The sequence below is a fragment of the Ursus arctos genome, unplaced genomic scaffold (genome assembly GCF_023065955.2).
Source record: "Ursus arctos isolate Adak ecotype North America unplaced genomic scaffold, UrsArc2.0 scaffold_22, whole genome shotgun sequence".
NCBI lineage: Eukaryota > Metazoa > Chordata > Mammalia > Carnivora > Ursidae > Ursus > Ursus arctos.
Window position 1 is genome coordinate 53,130,105 of NW_026622897.1, and position 24,683 is coordinate 53,154,787.

At 55.3% G+C, this 24,683-nt stretch overlaps 1 protein-coding gene across 2 annotated transcripts in view; it reads right to left on the reverse strand.

Annotated features, from left to right (window-relative positions):
- Positions 1-24,683, reverse strand: part of SLCO2B1 (solute carrier organic anion transporter family member 2B1) — a 46,200-nt gene that overhangs the window by 16,256 nt on the left and 5,261 nt on the right. For both annotated transcript variants that reach the window (XM_026518109.4, XM_044390866.3), the window contains exons 2-7: positions 17,413-17,543; positions 16,192-16,329; positions 14,631-14,793; positions 11,395-11,634; positions 11,064-11,162; positions 8,823-9,013 (exon numbers count right to left, since the gene is read on the reverse strand). In XM_026518109.4, coding sequence (XP_026373894.2) covers positions 8,823-9,013; positions 11,064-11,162; positions 11,395-11,634; positions 14,631-14,793; positions 16,192-16,329; positions 17,413-17,543 — 962 coding nt within the window. The remainder of the gene's footprint in view (positions 1-8,822; positions 9,014-11,063; positions 11,163-11,394; positions 11,635-14,630; positions 14,794-16,191; positions 16,330-17,412; positions 17,544-24,683) is intronic.

Consider the following 24,683-nt stretch of genomic DNA (forward strand, 5'->3'; position numbering starts at 1 on the left):
GGGGCAGTCACTTCATCAAAGCAATAGGGATCAACAGTGTTCCATTTGTTTTGGCCCCAAATGGGCCTGGATGGATTGATGCTGATGCGTGCCGGGTGTGGGGGAGGCTCCTCTGGTGCCTGAACATCCTGTAAGGACCTTTGCTTCACCTTAGTGGGGGAACCCTGAGAAAGGCCGAAGTCGAGTGTCTCGCTAATCTAGCAGGATGGGCATTCAGAGCAGAAGGGAAGTTGATTTTCAGAGAAAATCACCACCTTACATACGCACGTAGGTCTGAGTCAAACCTTGTTCAGTGTCTCCCCTGCTGGGCTCCCAGCTCTGCAAGGGCAGGGATCGTGCTTATCTTGTTCCCTGTTGAAACCCTAGTGCCTAGCATAGGGTCTGGGGTGGAATGGTGGGTATCTGATAAAAGCTGGAACAGAAGGAATGGAAGAGAAGGCTGCGACAAGCAACGGGCACCGCCGTCATCAGCCTCTAGGAGGAAAAATGAGATCAACGGGAGAGGCTGTTGCGGTGCAAGCAAGCTCCCACACTGCTTCTGGTTTGGAATGGCGCAGGGGGTCCACACCGAGTACCCCAGGGGCCTAGCAGAATGGGGACTCCGGGTAGCCGGGCCACCGGTCTGCGGACTGGGGACTCCGCACGCGCGCTGCTGCTCGGTCCTCACGGGCACCTGCAAAGGAAGGAGACTTGGGCTCCGCCCAGGAGCAAGGCAGCTGTGAGGTTAGGTAACTTGCTCAACATCGCACAGAGCTATGATCTGAGCTCAAGCCTGCCTGAGAGAGAACTCATGCTTTATCCACTAAGCCCTGTGAGTCGGAAGCCCTGGTGCAAGGCCGGCAGAACTGCGAGGCACCTTTGTGGCGTGATGTGAAGGGGCCTGAAAGCCTGCAGTCTGGGGCACGGGCCGAGGCATTGTGGGTCAGTTACTCACTGATACCCGAGAGCGGCGCTGTCTGATGCCACGGCCACCAGCCGCATGTGGCCGCCGAGCCCTGGAAATACGGCCAGTGCAGACTGAGATGCGCCTTGACTATCAAACACAGGCTGCATTTCAAAGACTTAGTATGAGAAAGAAATGGAAAATGTCTCATTATTCAGTTTTTAAAATTTATGATATGCTAAAATGAGAATATTTTAGATGTAGTGGGTTAACTTAAATATGTTATCAGAATTATTGCCTTTTACTTTTGAATGTGCTACCAGAACATTTAGAATTACTTATGTGGCTCCCATATTTCTTTTGGGCATGCTGCCTTTGAGAGAATCAGAGAATCTCCTCGCACCTTTCTCCACCCTAGCCAAGCCATGGAGAGTGGCGCTGGGAGGGCCAGGACCGAGGGAGGGGTGCTGGGACTGGGATATCGCCCCAGGAAGGGAGGGTGGAGATGAACTGAGATAAACTAAGAACCTCCCAGCATTCTTATCAAGGACAATGGGATGGGCGCTGCTCGGCTCGGCCTTTGGACAGGCAGAATCCCCTGAGTTCCGGGCCTGGGGTTCCTTGTCCTCCTGTGAACAGCGTCTGGACGTCCAGCCTGTGGTCTCCCCCGCACTTTCACATCCACCATATGTCATTTGATTCCCGCAGCGGTCTGGTGAAGGGGTCATTATTGCACCTATTTTGCAGAAGAGGAAACTGAGGCCCCAGAAGAGGAACTGTCACCCAGGGAGCAATGGGCAGAGCAGGTTCTCCGGGACCACCCTTGTACCCCTATCTCATGCTGTGAAAAAGAGCATGGGGTTTGGAGACAGGAGGGGAGAGGCAGACCTTCAGGGGCTGGGATGGGGGTGGGTCAGGGAAGGTCTCCAGGAGAAGTGAGGTTTGGGATTTGGGTGGATAGGAAGGCAGAGCTTATTCGAAGGAAGGGAGAGGTTATTCGAAGCAAAGGCATAGGATAGCAGGAGTGCAGGTGCTAGGGGGAAGGCCCTGTCTGTGCCGGGAGGCCATCCTGACAACAGCCAAGAGTGGCTGGGGCAGGAACAGGGGCAGGAGCTGGGCAGTTTAGGGGGCCATGCTAAGGGACTCAGGTTTTATCAGGTAGATACTGGGACCCCCTGTCCTGTGCTCTTCACAAGTTTCTGCCTCTCTCTCCAGATCTGTTTTGAGGACTCCTGACCAGCAGCGGGCTCCAGAAACCAAAAGCAGCCTTGTAGTTCCTCTCTGAGCAGGGCTCGGAGTCAACCGCATCTGGCTGTGGTTTGCCCTGGTCAGCAGGCCTGTGCGAGGGAGCCGGTTAGAACTTCCCCACCGTCAGGGACGGCTGCAAGCCTACGGGACACAGGATGCCATGTGGGGTCCGGCATGTGCAAGTGCCCTGCGTCTGCCGGGCCTCCGTGGCTCGGGGAGCTGTCCTCGGGGGAAGCCGGGTTCCTAGAAAGCTCTGAGCGGGGCTGTGACCCCAGCCCCACGGAGCCACGCTGACCCCGGCGGGTGACGTGGCACTCCCGTCCAGCCCTCAGCTGCCATCGCACGTGGCCCTGGCCCTGAGCCCAGGGATGGGGCTATCTGCTAGCCGTCCCACCGCTGCGGGAGGGAGATCGTGTTTCCCGCAGAGCACCCAGAGACCTGAGCTTTGCCGAGGATTGCGACATGCTTCCTCCGGCTTTCTCATATTGAGATCTGTGCAACTGGCCATGCCTCTCTTGTCCCTTTGGCCACCCGCAAGCTCAGAACCAAATAAGGGGTTCGGTTATACCAACTGAACTCATCTCTGTGGTCCATGCTTCTATGTTTCCCCCTCTCTTGCTGATACCCCTCTTGCTGCTGTTTCTATTTTCCTGCCTCTTGGTCCTGACTGTGCCCCGGTCCTGCGACGCCCGGGTCTGAATCCCAGCTCCACCCTTCACTAGCCCTGTGTTCGGGTTATTTAATCTCTCTGCAACTTGACCTCTCAGGGATAAAGTGGAGTTATAGCTGATCCTACTTCATAGGCAGATTACAAGGATTAAGTACGGTAATACATACAAAGGGCTTAAAACAATGCATGCATGCCCAGAGTAAGCGAGAGATGTCAGCCTATTTCCCACTCTTACTAGTACGGTGCATGAGTTTGGCGTGAGCTGTAAGAATATTAGAAAAAAGGTAATTTTTCCATTGTTTTTCCTCTTAAGAGCTGGCTTGATCGGAGAAAGATATCAAGAACGAGCACTCCTGGCCATCAGGCACTGAACGACCCACTTCACGCTTTGCCTCATTGCATTCGTACAACAGTCCCAGGGTGTGGATGTTAGGATTATACCCATTTTATAGATGTCAGGGTTCCAAGTGCGGAGGCAGGATTCATAGCCAGGCTATGGTACAGCCATACGCATGTACAGACAACGGTGTGTCTGGCTCCTGCTGCTGGCCTCCCTGACGCCAGTGCGGATGCCTCAGGCACCGAGGAGACTCCTGGGCCAGATCAGCTACCGATCAGCTCTCTTCATGAGCCTCAGTCTCCTCCTCTGTCAAACGGGGGTATTGGACTAGATCAGTGTTTTAAAAACTGGGTTCTTAGCTGCAAAACCCTTTCGCCAATTGAAACCTCAGTCAAAAGACTGTTATAAAAATACCATGAAACTAGAACCTGTCTGATTGAGTTGTGTGTGTGTGTGTGTGTGTGTGTGTAGGGAGGTGGGAGGCCCTTAGTCCTACTGGGGGACACCTCTCTTCAATCTCCTTATGGTGGCACCCTTGGGGTTCTGTGGGTACAGTTTGAAACCACTGAAGCGGATCGCCCCAAAGAGCCTTCGAGTCCCAGTGTTGGAGGAAGCTCTGATCCACACCAGGCCGTGAGTGGGGGTGGGGCTCACCTTAGCCCTTTGGGACCAAGACCTGGCTTTGTACAGGGGGAGGTGGTGCTGGCCAAGCGCTGGGCACAACCTTGACCCTGTCTGGGCCTGAATCTGTCCACCTGTAAGATAGAGTGGGGGTTGAACTGGATGATCACACTAGACCTTCTCTTCGGAGCGTCGAGGAGGGGTGAGGCCTGGGGTGCTAGGGATCGGGAGAAGGACACACGAGGGTTCCCGGGCTGGCTGGGAAGGGTCTGGAGGCAGTGCCTGCAAGGGAGAGGTACCAGGCATAAGGGGGACCCGAGTCACCTTGGACCTCCCAGGAGCTGCAGAAGGAGCATGAAGTCCAAGGGGAAGAGAAGCCTCCCAGCTGGCCCTAAGTCCTGGGCTTTAAGGGCCGCTGTCACTGCCCACTCCTGTCCCCATCCTTGACCTCTCTCCCAAAGAAGCGCATCAAGCTAATGTGGGGAGAAAACAGATTTCATAGACTCCTAGACTTGTAGGCCAAAATCGTAGCCACGTAGAAACATGAATTTTGGGAGTCAAAGACCACTGGGGGCATAGAATCATAGAAAATAGAACACAAGTACTTGAGAATCTTTACTGGAAACACAGAGCTTTAAAACTGTATAATAGTAGAATCCTAGACTCTGGGAGACGGCCTAGAATAACAGACATGGAGACTTCTGGGACATAGGAACTGAAAGAAGGTGACAGAGGCCAGTGGTGCGCAGAGGCTGGGCAGGGACAGAAGCTCTTGATGGACGAGGCCTTTCTTTCTGCCCCCTGGCCCCACCCCAAAGGCAGGCACTCAGAGGGACCTGAGGGTATGGAGGGCACAGGAGGGTGGCTGACTGAATGGGGTCCTACGACCATAAGGACAGATGGGGCCCCTAAGAGGCCATCTCTACTCCACAGGCCCTATAGAGCCATGTGTCATGAGTCCTGGGGCTTGACAGGACCTTGGAGACTGGCTGCTTCTAGGCAGGGAGACTGGGGCTTACAGAGTGCTAACGCCTGCCCTCGGTCACTCCTAGAAGCATGCCTGTGGCCACCATGAGGTCACAGATACGTGGGCAGAACCAACACCAGGAAAGCAGAGCTCCTGCCCTTCCCTGTCCCGGATGGCCTCCCCCCATCTACCATCTCATAATCTTCCCTGGGGAGACTGGTCGTGATCCCCTTCGCACACGCAGAGAACTCTAAGCACTGGCCGTGGGAAAAGCCTGAGCTGTGAGTCAGTCCTCCCCCTGTCTGTCTGCATCTGGCCTTCCTTCTTTACCTGAGAGCTTCTTGGGGCAGAGGCTGCGGACTGCACCCTTTTCTCCCCCACAGCGGAAGGGCTCGTGTACCGCTCTGTTTACAGAAGACATCACTGAACCGGTGAGAGCTGGTAGACCCCGTCCAATCGTCTGCCCATTGTACAGATGAGGAGACTGAGGTCAGAGACCTTCACTGGGTCACAAAACCCTGATATTACATACCACCATAGCACCGTTAAAAACTGCATTTGCTTGTAGGAGGCTACTTAGGGGACCCCTGAGCCTGGGAGAAGATACTCGAAGAAATTTCAGAACGAGTCTCCCCTTCACTTTCCCTGCCCCCCTGCCTCTTCCAACTCTCTACAGAAGATACACATCCCACGTCGGTGTGGCTGCCAATTCTGCCTGCTTGGGCCCTTCCTCCCGGTCCATCTACGTCCCCAGCCCGAGTCGCTGCCGGCAGAGCTGGTCGAGGCAGCCTCAAGGAGGCTGGGGGAGGGGGGGGGAAGCAACTCCTCCAACATCAATATTTATTGCCTGCAAGCTGCTGGAAGCAGATCATCGTGTTCTCAGCCTTCGGTTCTTTTTTAAGAACCTCTCACCCCCTTCCTTCCTCACTCCCCATCCCCAATGTGCTGACAGAATGAATCCAGACAGCCAGACAGGTTCACAGCCGGGGAGCCGGGGCTTCCAAGCATCACAGAGATGCCTCTCTTCGCATCCAGATGTCTGTAGCCCAGCAGCTTCGACTCGCAAAGCTGTGCATTCTTAGACTTGCAGACGCACAGACTATGGCTCCAGGAATCGACCCTCGACATCTTACAGGGCCGAACGGAATGGGGAAGCGTCTTGCTCAAGGTCACACGGCGGACACGTGACCGAGCCCAGCCAGGCCTCCCACTGGCTTCTCCCACCTACCCCGCTCCATGGCCCAAGCTGTTGTCCTCTGTTCAGATGTAAGGCCCAACCTGGACACTGTCCGTAACCAGAAACTCCTCGCTTCCTTCGTGACCACTCCTACTTCTAAGAACTCTTCGCCCAAGTTCTAGGAATTCTTACCTCACTCAGTTTCTGGCCTGAGCTAGGCAGAACCAGGAAGGGCCATCTGTGGTTTCAAGCTGCCTTCTTCCCCTGAAACCCGTCGCTCTGCAGGGCCTGCCTCCCCCTGCCTTTGAGCCCAGCACCAGCCCAGCCCTGCACTGTCCTGGGATGTCCCATAGCAGAGCAGCACCCGGGCCCCAGCAGTGTCCCTCCTGGGTGGCTCCTGGACTCCTCTCTTTGTCCCCCCCCCCCCCCCCACTGCCAGCGCACCGCTTCCCACCTGGACCATGGCCAGAGCGGCTGCACCACTCTCCCTGCCCCCACTGCTCCCCGCACACTTCCTCTGTCCCTTTCTCGGCTTGGACCCCGCCATAGAGCCATGGGACCTCCGTTTACCCTCCTTCCAGGGCTCCCAGCTGCTCTGGAAGCTGGCAGGCAAGGCTGCCTCTGTTCTGGCCCCTATTGGCTGTTCTCACATCAATTTTCACTGGTCTCCCACGTATAAAACTTCTGTTCCAGCAGGGGGTGGGGGATGGGTCGTGGGTTCATAGACCACCCAGGTTTGGGCTTGGACAGACTTGGGCTCAAATTCTAGCCTTTCTAGATGAAGACATTTTCAGCCCTTTCTCCTAAGCCCAGACTTTCTTGCTCTAAGAAGGAGGGCCTCTCTCCCATCACAGCCAGAATATTCAAATGCACCAACATGCCTCATTAAATAGAATTATTCTTGCTGCAAGATATTCGACAGGCTTTTTACAAATCGTCCCTTTGAAACCAGAATTACTTAGCAACAAATAATTTATGATTGTGATTTCTCAACAATTACTTCCCTGTGAAATAATAAGAAATATATATATATGCAAATGTATATATTCCTGACACAGAGCTCCTAAAACTCTTGTAAATAAGAGTGCATAGGAGAATCTTCTAATATTTAGTCTTTGACCCCAGTTCCTGACACAGAGCTCCTAAGATCGGTGTAATTTCCTGCGTGCTAGGAAATGACACCAAGCTCCTAAATCCCTTGCAATTTCCTGGGTGAGAGGAACATCTTTTGTCCTAATGAGATGACTCTCAGGGAGCTCTTGGATGGGAAATGGTCACCAGAAAGACCAAGCCACGATTACAAGCTTAGAACTTTCACCTCCCCCACCCCCACCCCCCATTCTCCAGAAAGGGGAAAAGGGCTGGAAATGGAGTTAAGGATTGATCATGTCTATGTGGAGAAAGCCCCCACAAAATCCTAATAGTATGGGGTTCAGGGAGCTTCAAGGTTGGTAAACACATCCATATGCCAGGAGGGTGACATACCCCAACTCCATAGGGACAGAAGCTCCAGTAGTTTGGATCCTCCCAGGCCCCTCCTTACGCAGCCCCTCGTCTGGCTGTTTACAATACCCTTTATCATATCCCTTATTGCATAATTGGCTGGTAAACACGAAGTAAGTGCTTTCCTGAGTTCTGTGAACTGTTCTGGCAAATGATGGAATCCAAGAAAGGGGTTCTGGGGACCTCTGATTTGTAGCCAAGTAGGACAAAAATTGTGGGGAACCTGGGGACGGGCCTACTACCTGCGACTGTAGTGGGACCGAGCCCTAAGCTGTGGGCTCAGATGCTCTCTCTGGGCAGACAGCGTCCGAGTTGAGCGAAATTGTGGGACGCCTAGCAGGTGGCACAGAGAACTGGTCGGCATGAGAATCACTCCACACACTTGGTCCCTGAAATGTTGTGTGTGGGTACTCGAGGAAAGAGAAAATCGAATGCGCAAATTTTCAGAAGGTAATGAAATGTGTGTGAGCGCCAAGGAAAATTTGGTAAAGTCAACATTAACGACACACTGAACTTTCATAAAACGTTTCTGTTTTGTCATTTTCTTTTGTACTTTGGAGCCAATTAATTGTTTTTAAGGCCTCGTGTTTTGGTGAGGCTCTGGAAAACTTGGAGGCCCCCCCCCCACGCAGAACTGTCTCTCCTGCCCAGTGGATCTCCTCTGAGGAGAGACCATCTGCCCTTCAGCCGAGCAGGGGGTTTCAGCGAGATATCCTCAACCACCTCATGGCTTGTTACTTATCAAGGAATCTTGGTCCCCACTAGGCCGTGCCTGTTTTAAGGGTAGAGGCCACGTGCTGAGCTCCAGTGTTGCCCTGACACCTGGCCCAGAGGACGCACTCAATACAGGTTTGGCCTCTCACTGCTTCTGGAAAGGCTGGATTCCTTTCTACAGCTGAACCCTTTGTCCACGCCGTGTCCACATCTAGAATGCCCCCTCTCCCCTCCCCAGGCTTCTACCAGCCTTCAGAGTCCAGCTCAAATCCCGCTCCTTCAGAGAAGTCTTCTCAGACCCCCCCCCCATTCTCCACCTCCTCCTTCTTTTCAACATTGCCCCTGCACGGCACGTTCAGAACTCACAGAAACCGTGAAGGGACGAGCAGAGAGGCAGACAGTGTGATGGTTAGACAGAGGGCATGGGCTCAGACAGGTTGGGGTTCTCACCCCAGTGCTGCCCTCGCTGGCCGTGTGATGTTGGCTAGGTCGCTTCCTCCTCGGACCCCTGATCCCCTCAGCTGTGGAAGGGCCAAGACATATTCACTGTGTGGGGCTCTTGGGGGATCAGCGGAGCCTGGACAGAATGGCTTTGTAAGCTGTGAAGTCAGTGCTCAGGAGGGATGAAGGTTAAGGTTACAAGGACCCGTCGGTTGGGGCTGGAACCTGGACTAGGGCAGGCGCATGGAGGGGGCTTACTTTGCTGACAGAGGAGGCTGCGGCTGCCAAGACCCTTCGCCGAAAGCGGAGCTCGTGCTTCTCCTTGGGCATCTCCCTGGGGAAGAAGAAGTAGGGCACAGCAGCCAGGGCCACTGCCCCAGCGGAGATGAGGAAGCCCAGCCACCAGGCACCCACCCATCGGGGGTCCTTCGAAGTCAGGCTGATACCACCTGCAAGAGAAGACCATGGTGATGTTAGGGTCAGGATGGGCTGTCCCTTCTTGGCCACCACCCTGGGACAGGCGTTTGAGACATCAGAGTCTGGAGACCTAGGCTCCAGTTGTGGCTTTGCCCCTTACGTCCCGTGTGACCTTGGGCAAGGCCTTGAGCCTTCCTGGGCTCAGCTTTTCAACTACGGAGGCACTGTGTGTAGCGGTCAAGGTGATGGACTTCGGAAGTGGACTGCTGAGTCTGAATTCCATGACTAACATCACCTTGGGCAAATGACTTAACCTCTTTGTGCCTCGGTGTCTTCCTCTATAAAATACAGACAGTAGTCTTACTGCATCAAGGGCCGTCGGGAGAATCGAGGAACCAACACAGGTAAAGCACGTGGTATGGGCCGTACAGATATGTGTTCTTCTTCCTCATCTTACTGTTACTGTTGGGATTATTATTATTATTAAATTGATTGTTAGGACCACTCTCGTGCTTCTCAGACCCACATCATTTAAATCACCAGGGTACTTGTCAAAAATACCTAAGACCAACTTGAAACTACCACGGGGTGGAGTGAGAAGGTGACCAAGGAGGCTTCCCTTTAACGAGTTCCCCAGATGTAATCAGGACTAGATTATTCTAGATATGCCTCCTGGCTGGAGTGCCCACTTCTCCCATCCAAGCCCTTGACCTCAAGGCTGAGTCGGATAGCTCCTCCTTCCATTGCCACAGCATCCGCAGACACTTGACAACGACGCAGCTGCGTGATGACACCAACCCCAGGAGTAGGGCTTGTTCCCAGGTGCTGGGTCCTGAGCGCTCCTGGCCAGGGGCCAGACTATGCAATCTGCGCTCGGCAAATGTATCTGTCAAGCTGGGGATGAAGTTGGCTTTTGTACGAATTCCCTCCTCCACCTATTATTTCCCCTGCTTCTGTGCCAGCCCGGCGAGTGTGAGCCCAGGCATCTCCCCGGCTCCCCCGCTCCGCACATACCCGTCTGTGCCTGCGGCAGACATGATCTGCCCACCGCATGAAATCCCCGCATGAGAAAGGGTAGGAAGATCTGTCTACGGGAACACCGCATCTGGCCGTGGAGGAGCCATTTCTGCCACGATGATGTCACCAGAGCCAGAAAACACACCCCCTTCCCTGGGGCTGGGGCACATTTGGGAAACCTAAGGAAGCCAACCAGAGCTCGCGCTTGGCTGCTGGGCCCCGCTTTCGAGAAGGAAGGAAAGTAGGGCAGGGCTACCCCTGCCCAGGAGGCATCCTTGAGCAAAAGCCAGTGAACAAGAAGCAGAACCGGCTTGTCCATCCCTTCACACGTGTGTCCCCTGAGGTTTCTAGGGCTTGCTGGAAATCTCCAGGGGAGAGGAATCCTCTCCTGCTCCCTGCAGGGGGTCAGAGCTCGGGGACCCCCACCACTCCCCACTCCTGGCTGCCTTCAGACCAAGCTTCTGTCCCACTCCTTGGCCCACCCCTCCTACTGCGTGGATCTGAGACTGCTGTTCCCTCGGCACGGGTTCCCAGACTCTGAGGTGGTCAGAACTAGAAGGGTCCTTGACGGTCACCCAGTAAATTCCCCACCTGAAGCAGGCCCAAGCTCACCGAGCCCTGCTCCAGAAGTTCTCTCCTGCATGCTTCTCTGTTTCACCTGCGTCTTTTTCCCCCTAAAGATAGGAGCTCCCTACAGGCCAAGAGCATACGTGCCCCTGTGTGCCCCGCAGTGTATCCGAGCACAGGCTGGGGTCGGGGGGAGCTCGGGGACGGGACTGGGTGGAGAGGCATCCGAACAGCAGTGACGACTGCCCGTCTGGTGGTGTTTGCAGCTTAGCTTCATCTCTCACTCGATTCTGATCGCAGCTTGGGGAGGTGGATGGGACGGAGAGCGTCTCAAAGATGAGGAAGCTGAGGCTCAGAGGTTAAGAGGCATGTCCAATGTCAGTGGGATCGCTAGGATTTGAACGTGAGCCCCCTGGCTCAGTGTCTCCTATGAAGCCAGTGGTCGTGAGCTAGCAGCTGGGTGTCCCTGGGGACGCCTGTGTGTTCTTTGAGGCTCACCTTCTGGCATCCGGTCGATGTCTACATAAAGGCGCAGCATGAGGCCGCCCAGCCCATAGGCCATGCCTGGCCCCATCATGGTCACTGCAAACACGATCCCTGCAACACAAAGCCTGGGTTAGGCCGCCTGGCCCTGGCTTCCCTCCGTCTGCAGAGCAGCGCCTGCCCAGTCTCCGACAGGCAAGAGCGGTCAGGCCCAGGAAACTCCAGGGCTTCTCCAGACCTTTCCTGGCCACGCGGGGCAGAGGTCAGGAACTCATGCCCAGCCCCTACCTCGTCCTCTCATCCTCCAACCTCCGAGCCTGGCCCTCCCTCCGAGCCCAGTTCTCACCAAGGTAGAGAGGCGAGTTGCTGTCGTGGGCAAAGTCATCGATGTAGGAGATGCCGAAGGGCTGAATGGGCACCGCGCCCACGCCGAGCAGGGTCTGTGCCGTGAACATTATGGCCACCACAGTCAGGTGCTGGGCCTCCGCGTAGCTTGAACAGCTGCTGTTGGAGGCGGCTGGGGTTGGGGCTGGGACTGAGGCTGTGAGCTGGCACAGAGAAGCCTCAAAATCCTGCGGCCTGTCCGCTACGAGACGATAAAAGATATTATGATGAGAGCTAGGACTCTTCACACAGTGTGCACTGGGTGCAAGGCCATTCTGGGTGCTGTGTGCATAAACCATTGACTCCCTCCCCCCAGCGAGCCTAGGGGATGGGGGTGCTCATTACGCCCATTGCACAGACGAGGAAACTGATGCTCTGGCAGCAACTAGCAAAAGCAGAGCCAGGATGGGAACCCAGGCAACATGGCTTTGAGTCCATGCTCTTAAACTGCCCTACGCCACCTTGCTGAGCAGAGCTATGGGGAAGTGCCGTGGCAACCGTGGCTCTCGGGTGGGGTGGGGCTGTCCAAGGAGATTGAGTTTGAGCGGGGCCAAGAATGAACAAGATTTTCCAGAAAGAGAAGGTGGGAGGGGTGCTCCAGGGAGAGGTCACAGCACACGCAAACCCGAGGGCTTGAGAAGTTCAGCATGGCGGATTCGCAGAGCGTGAGGGACAAGGCCAGGGCTGAAGTCAGGGCCAGTCAGGGGAGGGACGCTGGGGCTGGACTGTGGAAGGCCCTAGGGCCCTTGGCCTCCATTTTGGGTGGGCTCCGTGTCAGCTTAGGACACAGAGGCAGAGTTCAGCAGAGGGGAATATCTTAATTTAGTACCAGACAGTTGCTCCCTGTAGCTCACCAATATTTGGTGAGCAAACTTGAAGAGACCCTCGTGCTATTATTATCCCAAATGTGGGTGTAGATGTGGCCTTCTCTCTGTGGTCGGCCCAGCCTTTCTGGAAGCTGGGACTCTGAGAAAAATCCATGTGAACCAGGGTCAAGGACCTGGGCCTTCCACCAAGGCTGCGTTGAGTTGAAGCCTGGGAGACTTCGACGGAGGCCCTCAGCCCGTCTGGGCCTCAGTTGCCTCACCTCTCAAGAGTCTCCTAGATGAAAGTTCTACAGAAATTGAGAATTCAGAAGCACAATAATTCAGTGGCTTGGAGCCAAGCTGCCTGGACACGTCATGGCCCCATGAGCTGTGGGCCTGGAGGAGATGCCCCCTCTCTCTGAACCTCAGTTTCCTCCCCTGTAAAATAGGAAGCTGCTAACACCCGCCACAGGGCTGTGCGCACAGTGAGAGCTGCCCATGCACAGCGCCTAGACATTACAGGCGACGACTGTCGTAGGGCTCTGTCTTCTTTTTGCTCCCCTGGGACGCCAGGGCCTCGCAGGGGCCTGGTACAGAAGTATTAGTGATAAAGAAACGAATTCATGTTGGATGAAGGAGGAGCGGAGGGACTAGTCCGGGATGCCACAGCAGGCCAGTGCCGGGCGGGCACCAAAGCCTGGCGTACTCATCCGAGACGCGCTCAGGCAGGGGAGGGGCTGCGCTCAGGCTCTCCCGGGGTGCCCGGGGCAGAGGGGTGTTGTGTGGCTGGGAGGAGGAAGAACGTGTATGACCCTGCACAGAAAAAGCTCCGTTAAAGTGAAAATTCTGGACCCAGAAATGTATTTTTTTCCCCAGCATTCTAATCAGGCCTTTTGACAGCTCTCCACTTGGACCTCGAGAGCCTACTCTGAGCTGTTCACACACAGTCTACTTGCCCACCTCCTGGCCATTGCTCTTGCGGCTCCCTGCACTCGAAACGTCCCCCTTCTTCTTACCCCCCACCTCAATCAGGGCTCTGCCAGCTCTCTCCGGCCGACTCCTGACGAGCTGGAGTTCCTACTTGCAGCAGCACGGCCCAGGCTTCTAACCTGTGCCTCCCCGGGAACTTCTCGGGGCTGGTCGTACTGCTCCCTCTTTCCGCGCCGGGGCCTGGCACAGAGGGGGAGCTCTGGGGTGGGAGCAAGGGAGGAGATGCTCTGACAGCACTCTTCCCCTGGGAAGGCTTCTATGATGCCAGGCTGGTCCCCGTGCTTCCCTCCTCACACAAGTGACATGCTGCAGGGTCTTTGATCACCTCTGTCTCCCTTCCCAGGCTGGAAGCTCCCTGGAGGCAAGACTGAGTTCCCCGAGAGGGTCTCACACAAAGTAGGCTGTACTAAGGTTCATTGGGTGGACCACGGGATGGATGGATGCACATGGATGGATGGATGGATGATGGATGGATGATGGATGGATGGATGGATGGATGGATGGATGGATGATGGATGGATGATGGATGAATGATGGATGGATGATGGATGGATGGATGATGGATGGATGATGGATGGATGGATGGATGGATGATGGATGGATGATGGATGGATGGATGGATGGATGATGGATGGATGATGGATGGATGGATGGATGATGGATGGATGGATGGATGGATGATGGATGGATGATGGATGAATGATGGATGGATGATGGATGGATGGATGATGGATGGATGGATGATGGATGGATGGATGGATGATGGATGGATGATGGATGGATGGATGGATGGATGGATGGATGATGGATGGATGATGGATGGATGGATGGATGATGGATGGATGATGGATAGGTGGGTGATAGATGCGTGGGTAGCTGGATGGGTGGATGGAATATGGAAAGAATGAAGCTCAGGTGCTTGGGTTATTCTCCAAGGGACAGGCACCTAGCTGAGTAGGCCCTCAACAAAATCTCACTGGGCTTCACAATTCCTGTCTAAAATACTTTCATTTTTTAATTCGTTCATGCACTCATTCGTTCTTTCATTCATGTCGTGGCTTCTGGTGAGGATTAAATGCACTACCACACACAGAGAACTCAGAAGAACCATACGCGGTTCGTGACATCATTATTACTCTGCGAACATTTCCTGAGGACCTATTGCAAGCCCTAAAGGAGGCTGTGTTGTAAATTCTCTCCGCCTCAAAAACACAGTGACACACAAGCAGGCCCTGACCAAGGGAGGCCCAGAGGGTGACGCTTCCGCCGCCCCAGGATGACCCCACTCCCCAGGACTGCCAGAAGGACCCGCCCAGGCTGGGACCGAGGGAGTGGGGAGGACCGGCAAGGGCCCTGGGAAGCTCCTAGGGTCCGTCTCCAGCCCAGCCCTTCCTGCTCTTACCAGAGCTAGTACGGTCGTAGCGGTACGGCTCCGAGATGAAGTGTGGCAGACTCATGAGCAGGCCTGCCAGGGCCACAAGGACAGCCCCGTAGCCGATCAGTCGGGGCCGGTGTACCCGGCTGCCAAAGTAGCTCACGAACACGATCAGGGCTGTGTTCCCCACCTGCCAATGGATGAGGGGACCCATGCGAGTGGAGCCGAGCCTCCAGCGGCCAGAACCCCCTGCTTCGATCACCAGTCCGGCCTTCCCCTCAGTCCGCAGGACTCGCTGACACACTGAGAATTATCTGGGCCCCTCTCAAGGCAGATTCTGGGTCCTCCTAGGAGGGGCCCCACGGCCCCCACTGCGGGGAGAAGTGAGGGCAGAGTGGACAAGGCTAGCCATTCAATTTCATTCCGGGAAACAGGCTGGACCCCATGTTAGAACACGGAAGAGTCAATGAAAGGGTTTTTGAGTTTCTGGGATATCATGATGGAGACAAACAATAAAATCTGAAGCCAGAAGACTAAGGCTTGAAATTTTAAGCCTTCAAATAAAAAACTGAGGATGTGGGCACTGGAGCGGACTGAGGGCTCGCAGAGAAAGGGCAGGCTCTGCCGCCAGAAGCTGGGGTGTGCTGCCTACCCTGCTGCTCCTGGGCTGTTATACTCACCCGGAGCCCCAGGCCCCAGGCTACTTGCCGCTGGAGGGGGGCAGTATCCACAAGAGAGTTGGTAGGAGGACAAACCCTGAGAAGGATAGCCACTCTCCACTCTATAGGTGGGACCCTGAGGCCCAGAGGTGGGGAGTGACTTCCCCAAGGCCCCAGAGCTAGGTAATGAGTTTCCTTCCCACCTCTGAGATCTGGAGGTGGGGTCTGAGGACCGTCTGGGGATGCTGTGTCCTTGGCAGGCCAGGGCAAGAGAATTGCCTAGAAATCTGCTGTGGGGTGGGGAGAAAGAGTCCTCCAGGCAGTGGCCTTCTCTGAGGTGGAAAACAACTGGTGGAGGGGGTGCTGGGGCACAGCTGGACCCTGACCTCTAAATCCCCCCAAAGCAGCTCGTCCACTCCTCTCCACTTAGCTGTGGGCCCCAGACTTAGGGATCACCAGGCAAGTCTAAGGAGACACACACGCCAAGCTCTGGCCCCTCCCCCACCCACCGCCACCCGCTGGTCCCCAAGTGCTGCCTTTGATCTCATTTAAATCTATCTGACTGCTATTGAAGTGACTTCCTCTGAGTCCCTCCTGGGACAGGCAATAGCCAGGTCAAGGAACCAAAGGAAGAGTGGGTGGGTGTGGGGATTCCGCCTAGCTCTGTGATAGCCCACACCCCAACCATTAGAGCGCCCCCAAGGGCAGGACCACCCTGCTGTGATGTTTCAAGGAGGCAGAGGCCAGTTTCTCCACCAGGACCTGAGGAAGGAGCTGGCTGAGGAGATTTGGGGAGGAAGCTGTGACGGGCTTGCCTCTGGGCCCCGGGACAGGAAGGTTTCTGTCAGGGTAGTGAGAGAGGGGGTGAGGAGGTGGGGGAGAGAGTCTCCCTCAACGTCCACCCCCTGCGGCTGCACCAGGGTCGGTACCTCGTTGAAGGCAGCCAGCAGCCCCGAGGTCTGACTGGAGAGGCCGAAGCGCTTCTCCACCGTGGAGATGGAGCTCTTGAGGTAGCCGGAGATCATGAGCTGTGCGAGCTGCAGGAGGCTGTGGCACAGGACGAAGAACTGCCAGGGGGGCCGAGGCAGGGGCAGCGGAGGGAGGGGCAGAGAGATAGGTGGGGATTCAGTCAGAGGGGATGGTGGTTGGGAGACAGAGATGGAGTTGGGGAAAGGGAGGAGCAAGGAATAGAGATGGGGAAACAGAGTCAGAGGAGACAGATACACAGGAGAGAGAGAGAGGAGAGTCAAGAATAAGAGGCGGGGAGAGAGAGAGAGTTATTGGAGTAGCCCATGGCTTCTCACACAGGCCTAGAAACTACACACACTCTCCTGGGTACCTTCAGGGGGTCTCGGTACCACCCGAGACCCACATGATTGAGAGTAGGGTCTATCTGGGGCCGAGAATGATGGGAGCCACTCTGACCCTCGGAACTCCCCTGGGCTGGACTGGACCTCCCTTCCTGTTCCACCACCCTGCCCCTTTCTCCAGGAAGCTCTCCTGGAGAGCCTTCTCCACCCCAGCCCACCCACTCCTTCCCTAGAGCTCCCCTGGGAGACCACTTGCATATACTGAATCCTCAAGCTGCCCACCCCACCTAGCCCCACCCCAAACATCCGGGCCTCCCTCCTGATGAACTGGCAGAATTCCAAGGAGAAGAAAAACTAGCTTCAAAGAAGGGTGTTTATGCCAGAGCTTAAAAATATTCACTCTGTTCTTCTGAGTCTCGGTTTCCTCTTATACACAACAAGGACCGCGTCCCTACCCCTCAGGGCTACCACAAGGACCAAACAAGACAGGCCCTGGCACCCAGGGGATGCCTGGATGTTTAGGGCTGCCCCTGGAGGAGCCAGAGCTCCCCAACACTCATCGGACTCAGGGCCCCTGGGGTCCTTCTCTTTCGCTCTAGGGAAATGGGAGGCAAGGAGCCTGGTCCCCCACTGCCCACAGAGCAGCCCTTCTCTGGAAGGAGGGAACGTGTGCCCCAAACCACACTAAATATTTAGTAGATTCTCCCTTTGATGCTCACAGCCACCCGTCTTACAGATGAGGAAACTGAGGCTCAGAGAAAGGCAGCAGCTTGCTTGGAGTTGCACAGCCTTCCCTGCCAGGCTCCGACAGCCCTGTTCCCGGCAGGCCCTGAGCGATACCTTGATGCTGTGGAACACACTTCGCCGTGAGTCCTGAGAGTTCGGGCTGGCCTTGCCTCCGGGTGTGTCTTCCGCACCCATCATAGCCTTGGTGTCCTTGTCTGGCATCTGGGGATCCTCACTCACCGGCCCTGTGGGACAGACATCCAGGAGGTGAGAGTGGAGAGGGAATCCCAGAGAACGGTCCTGCCCCAGGTCACCCAAGGTGTTCCGGGGCTTGGTGGCAATCTGAGAATCTGACCACCTTCAGCCTTCCTGAGGCCCAGGGATGGGAGGGCCCTTCCTGAGAAGGTACGTGCTCCACGTGCCCATGCTAGCCGGGTCCCAGCTGGGACCACCTGTCTCCCACCTTCATTCCATTCCCAGCATCAACCTTCCTTCTAGAGAGAAGCTGCCGGCCACACTCCATATCCTTCAAGCGGGGACTCCGGCAGTAAGAACGTGCAGCCTTAGCTGTGAGACATCTGGTGCTCCCAGAGTCGTCTGGCTCAGGGTAGGATCACAGGTGTGGGGTCAGGTGCAGGGTCAAGGCTTGGTGCATAGGGCATAAAGGTTTTTCCTGGGAGTGGTTCAGAACAGGTACCCATGCTCCCACAGGGCAGCACCCCGCATGTAGTCCCAGAGCTACCTAGCCCAATCTCTAAGTCATACATCAAGCCGTATTGCTGGTCGCTGCAGAAAGGGCCCTCAGAGGTCATCCCTTAACCACCTCCTCACCCTGGACAAACTGAATTCCCCAAGTGTGGTGATGACTCGAGAGGCAGAGCTGTGCTTAGAACCTGGATCCTTGGCCCCGTTAGGCATGTCTGGTTTGCTCCCTGGTAACCATGGTAACCATGCCTGTATCCCACTCACCGCAGTGAGAGGAAGGCTGAACCCCATTCAGGGGCATCTCCTAGGGTCTCCTGATGTTTCATCTCAGTGAGGAGCTCGGAAGTCCGGCCTTGGGAGACTCCACCCTTCCACTTAAATGGAAACGGACCCCCTAGGCTTTCCTCCCCTCCTGGGGCCCCACTTCCCGCGGAAGCCTCTCCCATTGTTTCATATGCTTCTTAACCTGGCAGGAGTTTCCCCTCATTGAACAAGCTCCTTCTGGAGCCTGGAAACTGACGCAAGGACACCCCTGAGCCAGGCAGGGACGTGGGGACTCTCCATCTCCAGACCCCGAAGGCTAACTCAGGGAGGGGCCACGGTGAAGGGTCTGCACTCCTCACACAAGGTATCTGGGAGCCTGAGGAATTGTTTTCAATGGAGGTGTAATTCTTATGCCATAAGCCCCACCCTTGCAAAGCACACAAGTACGTGGGTTTTGGTTTATGAAAAAGGGCATACATCATCGCCACTCATTCCAGAACAGTTTCACCATCCCAGTAAGGAACCCCATACCCGTTAGCAGTCCTCCCTCTCCCCAGCTCCTGGCAACCTCAAATCTATCTTCTGGCTCTCTGGGTTTGCCCACTCAGGATATTCCATATAAACTCATAAAAACGAAATAGTACAATACGTAATTTTTTGCCTTCCGCTTTCCTGTAGCGTAATGTCACAGCGCGCGCCAGTACGACATTCCTTCCTGCGGCTGGATAATACCCCGCTGTATATACGTCATGTTTTGTTTCTGGTTCAGGTACTGTGAACGTTCATAGGTTGTACACGTTTCCGTGTCGGCTTATGTTCTCAGTTCTCTTGGGTATACAGCCAGGAGTGGAATTGCTGGGTCATGTGGCAATTCTGTTCAACTTTTTAAGAAACTGCCGAGCTGTCTTCCGAAGTGGTGGTGCCGTTGTATACGCTCGCCAGCAGGGGATGATGGTTCTAATCTCCCCACGTCCTTGCTAATACTTATTATTGTGTCTTTTTGATTATAGCCACCCTGGTGGGTCTGCAGTGATATCTCATGCAGTTTTGATTAGCATTTCCCTAATGACTAATGATGCTGAGCATCTTTTCATGGACTTATTGGCCATTTGTGTATCTTCTTTGGAGAAATGTCTATTCAAATAGCTTAAGGAATTTGACTGAAGAAATGGAAGTGTGTGTGGCTGGGGAGGAGTGCCCTGGGGGGCGTAAGGATTCAGGGGAAACAAGATATTGAAACCAAAGTGACACCTGTCAGGGAGGAGATAAGGGGTTGACCTAGCGAAGGGACGGGCTCCGCGGAGGTCACTTAGAAGGAGACGAGGAGGTGAGGGGGCTCCTGAGTGGACTCCCCCAGAGGAGATTGATGGGACCGTTTCCCAGCACTGGTTTCGCTCACCAGCGTCACCTGGTGCACGAGGTGCCCTAATGCACGAGGCTGTGCTAGGTGCCCTAATGCAGCTACGCCCTCACACGCGTGCTCTCCGTGCTCCTGACTCCTCCCCCAGCTCTGGGCCTTGGTGCCTCCATTCTCTCTGTACATCTGAAGAGCACACTGAGACTCTGAGGGAACTAGCTCTGCTGGAAACGTCGGTGCAGGGACTCAAGGCCACGTGTTCACCTCAAAACCACTCCACGCTCCTTGCACAGGTCTGATGAGGGGAAGAAGCACAACGCTCTTCTCTGGCGCGGCCCAACCAAACCTAACTGGCAGTGAGCACCCACCAAGGGGCCAGGCCAACCAGGGAAGAGGCTGGAGCTGAGTCCGGGAGGGCGGAAGTCACTGACCAGGAGGCCCGGCTCTGAAAGAAGTCCAGCATATGGAGAAGGGAGGGGGACAGAAGAGCAGTGGACCAACTTAGAATCTTCCTCCTTCCCGTGGGTTAGTCCTAGTCTGAGCCTCTGGATGAAGGAGGGAAGCCGTGGCCCCTGGGATCAGTCAGTGCATTGGGCGGTCAGTTGGTCACTGAAAGGGGCTGGTCAGGTGGGTGGCCAGGCCTCTTCAAGCTCTTCCTGTGGGCTGAGGCCCCTGAGGAGGCTGGCGACAAACAGTCTGACTCTCTAAGTAAGGACAGAGCTCCCTTCGGAAGGAGGGTCCTGAGCCAGGAAAGTACATTCTCCTCATGTGACATCTCCCAGGGCCTTCCCATCCTGTGAGCATTTTGGCAGGGGTCACCCCTGACAGGAGAGGGGGTCGCTGTGGGGGTGGACCTGGGCTGGGCCTGGGTGGCCTGTGGGAATGAGACAGGGAGCCAGGCCCCAGGAAAAAAATCCCAACTTGTTTCTCTCCCAGGTGGGCCGCCAGGTTTTAGAGCTCCAGGTAGGCCAGGTGGTTCCCGGGGCTGGAGCCCACATCCCCAGAGTGGGCAGGCAAGGGGTCTGGGTGCCTGTCAGTTGGTGACATGGCTGGCTGTTCACACAGGCCCACTCATGTCCATCAGCTGGTAAGTCACTGGTCTGGCTGTCTCTCAGGAGACTGGTCTGTTGAGGCAAGCCGAGCTAGCTGGCTAGTCAGACAGTCATCCTGCACGTCTGTCAGCCGCAGACCTTCAGCTCACTCAGAGACTCCGAAAGTCTGTAAGGCAGAAGCTCTGCCCCTAGCAACCCCCTCTGTGGGCAAGAATCAGCATTCTTCACACCAGCTGAATCCAGGGTGATGAGGACTAAGGTTTCAGAGAGCAGCCTGACAGGGAAGGCTAGATTTCTCTTCCTGTTTTTTGATGGAAAAGCTCAAAGTCCTACCTCCTCCAGTCACCTCGCAGCTGCAAACAGAAAATCCCAGGCAGGAGTGGGGCTGAGCAGGGGTTTCAAAGTCCTCAGCCCTGGGTCTGAGCCCCAGCTCCACCAGCGGCAGCGGTGTGAGCCCGGACACGCGCTTTCATCTTTCTGAGCTGTTGCCTTCTCTTCCAGAGGAGGAGACAGCATCTACCTCAAGGAGCTGAGGCATCTAGCACCTGCCCAGGCATGAGACACAGGAGGCCCCACTGGGGACAATTACCCTCTCCTCTCCCGATAACCTTCCAGCGCCTCCGAGGCCACAGGGCCCAGCCGAACCCATTCCCTTCCACGTGCACCTGGCCCCTCCAAGTTAACGCCTCCTTCTGACAGCACCATCCGTCCACCCCTGGATTATCTCTCCCTCTCATCCAAGGCCCATCTTCCCACAAGGAGGACCTGGGACCCCTTCCCTCCAAGCACACTCGCTAGCTTCAGACGCAATTGCCCAGATTTGAGTCCCTGCCAGCTGCAGTCCTGCTGTGTGGCCTGAGACCAGTGGCCCCTTTGCTACCTCATCTGCAGGGCTGAGATCGTAATCCCGACATCCCAGGCAGAAAGTGCCCACTGAGAACCAGATCCTTCCACCCCCCATTCAGCCTAGACACCAAAAGCCTGAAACCACACCGTCTTGTCCATACGAACTTGGCCTTGCAAGGCCACTGTCTTCATTCGCATTTTTCCTCTTACTCTAACCCAGACTCACCAGCTCAAACAAATGGCTTCATTGTTCATTACAGGAACTTTCTGAAAGACCTCGGGACTCTTCAAAGGAAACCATCCACAGAGTGTGTGCCTCCGACTCTTTGAATCTCTCCCTGCAAAATCTTCACCTTGTTATTTCCACCACCGAACCGCTGTATCGTGATTCTTACCCAATCTCAGGCAAGCCTCCCACCTCTCCTCCCTCCCCACACTAAAGGACCAGCCTTAAAACAAACTTTCAACTCTCAACAAATATTGACCTTACCTCCCCGCTCTGAACCACGGCCAAAGCTTTGAGAAGTGGTCTTATCCCTCCTCACAGTAAACAATAGACTTTGTCTTATCAGCAGGTTCTGTCAGTAACGTGGGGGGAGCCGGCACAAACACAATGCGTAGCAGGTGTGCAGTTAATGGGGTTCGATTCCCCATCGGGCAGCCAGTCTTTCTGTCAGCTGTCTGTCCTGCCACAAACTCCCCGCTAGCTGCCATACTTGCTTTGTGACTGCAAGGAGCATTGCCACATCTGGAACTGGAGAATCCAGAGAAAGTTCAGCCCCAGAGGGAGGGGAAGGCGGGAGGCTGGGACACCCAGCTCTCTGGCTCACCCTCATTCCCTACAGGAAGTGTCTTGGAGGAGCTTGTCCTAGGGGCTTTTCTGAGGGGCTACCACAGACCAAGCAACACTATGTACTGGGCTGGGCTGGGCTGGGCTGAGCTCACTCACCAATCCTCCCAGCACCCCTCAGAGATAGCTGCTGTGATTCCATGATACAGAGGAGGAAACTGAGGCACAGAGAGGGGAAGCAACTTACTCAGGATCCTGGGGCTGGTAAATGGCAAAGCCTGGACTGGAACCCAGATCTGCCTGACTCCTGGGCCCCCAACAGCAACCAAAAGAAGGTTGGTTGCTAAGATGGCCTTAGAACAAATGAAACATACTCCCCATGTAGACATTTCTTATTCCAACCTGGCTTCCCTTCTGGGCTTTGTCAAAGGTAGTTTTATGGGGAGACTGCAATTCTACCAGCTGATTCTTTAAAGAGCTGGTCATTCACTGGTAAGTCAACACCCCCTTCTAATGGCCTCAGAGAGTGCTGTCAGGGCAAGGCTGGAGAGAGAAACGCGGCAAGAAGGACATGTGGGGACCTGAGTCCCATACTCCAGGGGACCTGATTTTGATTTTTGATTAGACTTCTCTGAGCCTCTGTGAGATAGGAATACTAAACCTTGCCTCTCAAGCCTATGTGAGAGTCACACAGGCTAATGTCCTTTGTCAACATCAGGATATCCCGCAAGTGGCAGTTTTGTCAGCCTTTGCTCCAAACTCACCAGGAAATCTATTTCCAGGTCTGGCCACCAGGCCCCAGAAAAAACAATATTCCTTCCTGTGGGAGACTCAGCCCTGGCATCACTCACTCCCGTCCCCCTGATCCCTGAAGCAACACAGACCCTTCTGGATGCCTCCCTCTGCCATTTCTTGTCCTCTCCCCACACCCGCCCCATCCCACCGGCGCATTCCAAGGTCCTTTTTTTTCTTCTTCTAATAACTTCCCTGTACAAGAGAACGAAAGGCGTCTCCCCCACACCATTTGCCAAGGCCATCAAAAGAACTAGCAGAGATAGAATAAACGGCAAAGGTTACAACGGAGAGGCCCCGGCAGAGGCCCCGTGTGCGGTTGTGTGGGCCGTGCACCACGAAGTGAGTGGTGCCCTCCGGAGTTGTGCAGCTCGTGGCCGTCCTGCCTGGTGGCACATCTGCCTTCTAGACGTTTTGGGGGGCTTGCGCAACGCTTGCTTTCTGAGTGTTTTTAAGTTAGTTGCCAACATTTAAAAACAGGAAATTTCATATAAAACTCCAGATTTTTGCTTTTTCCTGGAAGATTAGCAGATCTGGCAATCCTGGGCCCACATTCTTACATGGCAACAGTCAGCTGGCCCAAGATGCTGGGCCTGCATGTGGCAATTTGCCCTGTTGGGGTCTCTTTGTGGGGATGGGGGGGTGCCTCCCTGATGTGCTTTCAGGAACCTTCTTTATGTGTCTGTAACTCCGCAGCAACGCTGGGCTGGGGAGCCAACCGGACAGGAAGCCAGGGCTGGGTTAGGCCTTTGAGGGGTGAGTAAGCAGGGCCAGAGAGGACCATGACTTGTCCAGGGTCTCCACAGGGGCAGAACTGGTCTCTGCTGGTTCTAGAAGTGACAATGAAGATTGGTTCCACACACCCCGACAGCTCTCTGAGGCAGGCTGCTGGGGACTTAGAGGCCAGCAGCCCCGGTCCTTGCCCTCAGGGAGCTTCCAGTGTCTGTGGGGGGGGAGGTGGGAGGCAGACGTCTAACACAGAATCCCAGTGACATGAGCTCACTGACATAACATAAGGAGTTTCAAGACTACAGAAACACAGCAGAGGCCCTAGCCTAGATTGCAAGGTTCTGGAAGGCTTCCTAAAGGAAGAAACATCAGAGAAAAGACCAGAAGGATCAAAGTACAAAGAATGCTCAGGGAACAAATGGTCTGGCAAGGCTGGAGCGCTGGGGCCAAGGTGGGGATGCAGTGGGGGTGGTGGGGTGCTGGCGCCGTTGGAGGAGCCAGGCTACGATGAGCCTGAATGCCAGGTTGAAGGGCTGGGCTCTGTTCTGAGCCCAGGGATGAGGTCTGATGTGGCCACCTGGAGAGACCTGCGTGCCTGTGGGGGGCAGGCGTGGAAGAGTCAGGCAATGGGCAGGGACCAAGGAGAAGGCAGGAGTGGGTCCAGAGCAGCGAGTGAGCATGGGGCCTGGGCTAGGTCGTGGCAGTGGGAAAGGAGAGTAATGACCTTGGGTACCACAGTGGGGAGGAAGGATGGGCAGGACTTGGTGGAAGATCAGCTGCAGGGGGTGCAGGAGGCCGAGGAGTCCTGGGGGGCGGGGGTAGAGCGGGGAGAGGCACAGTCTATATCTGG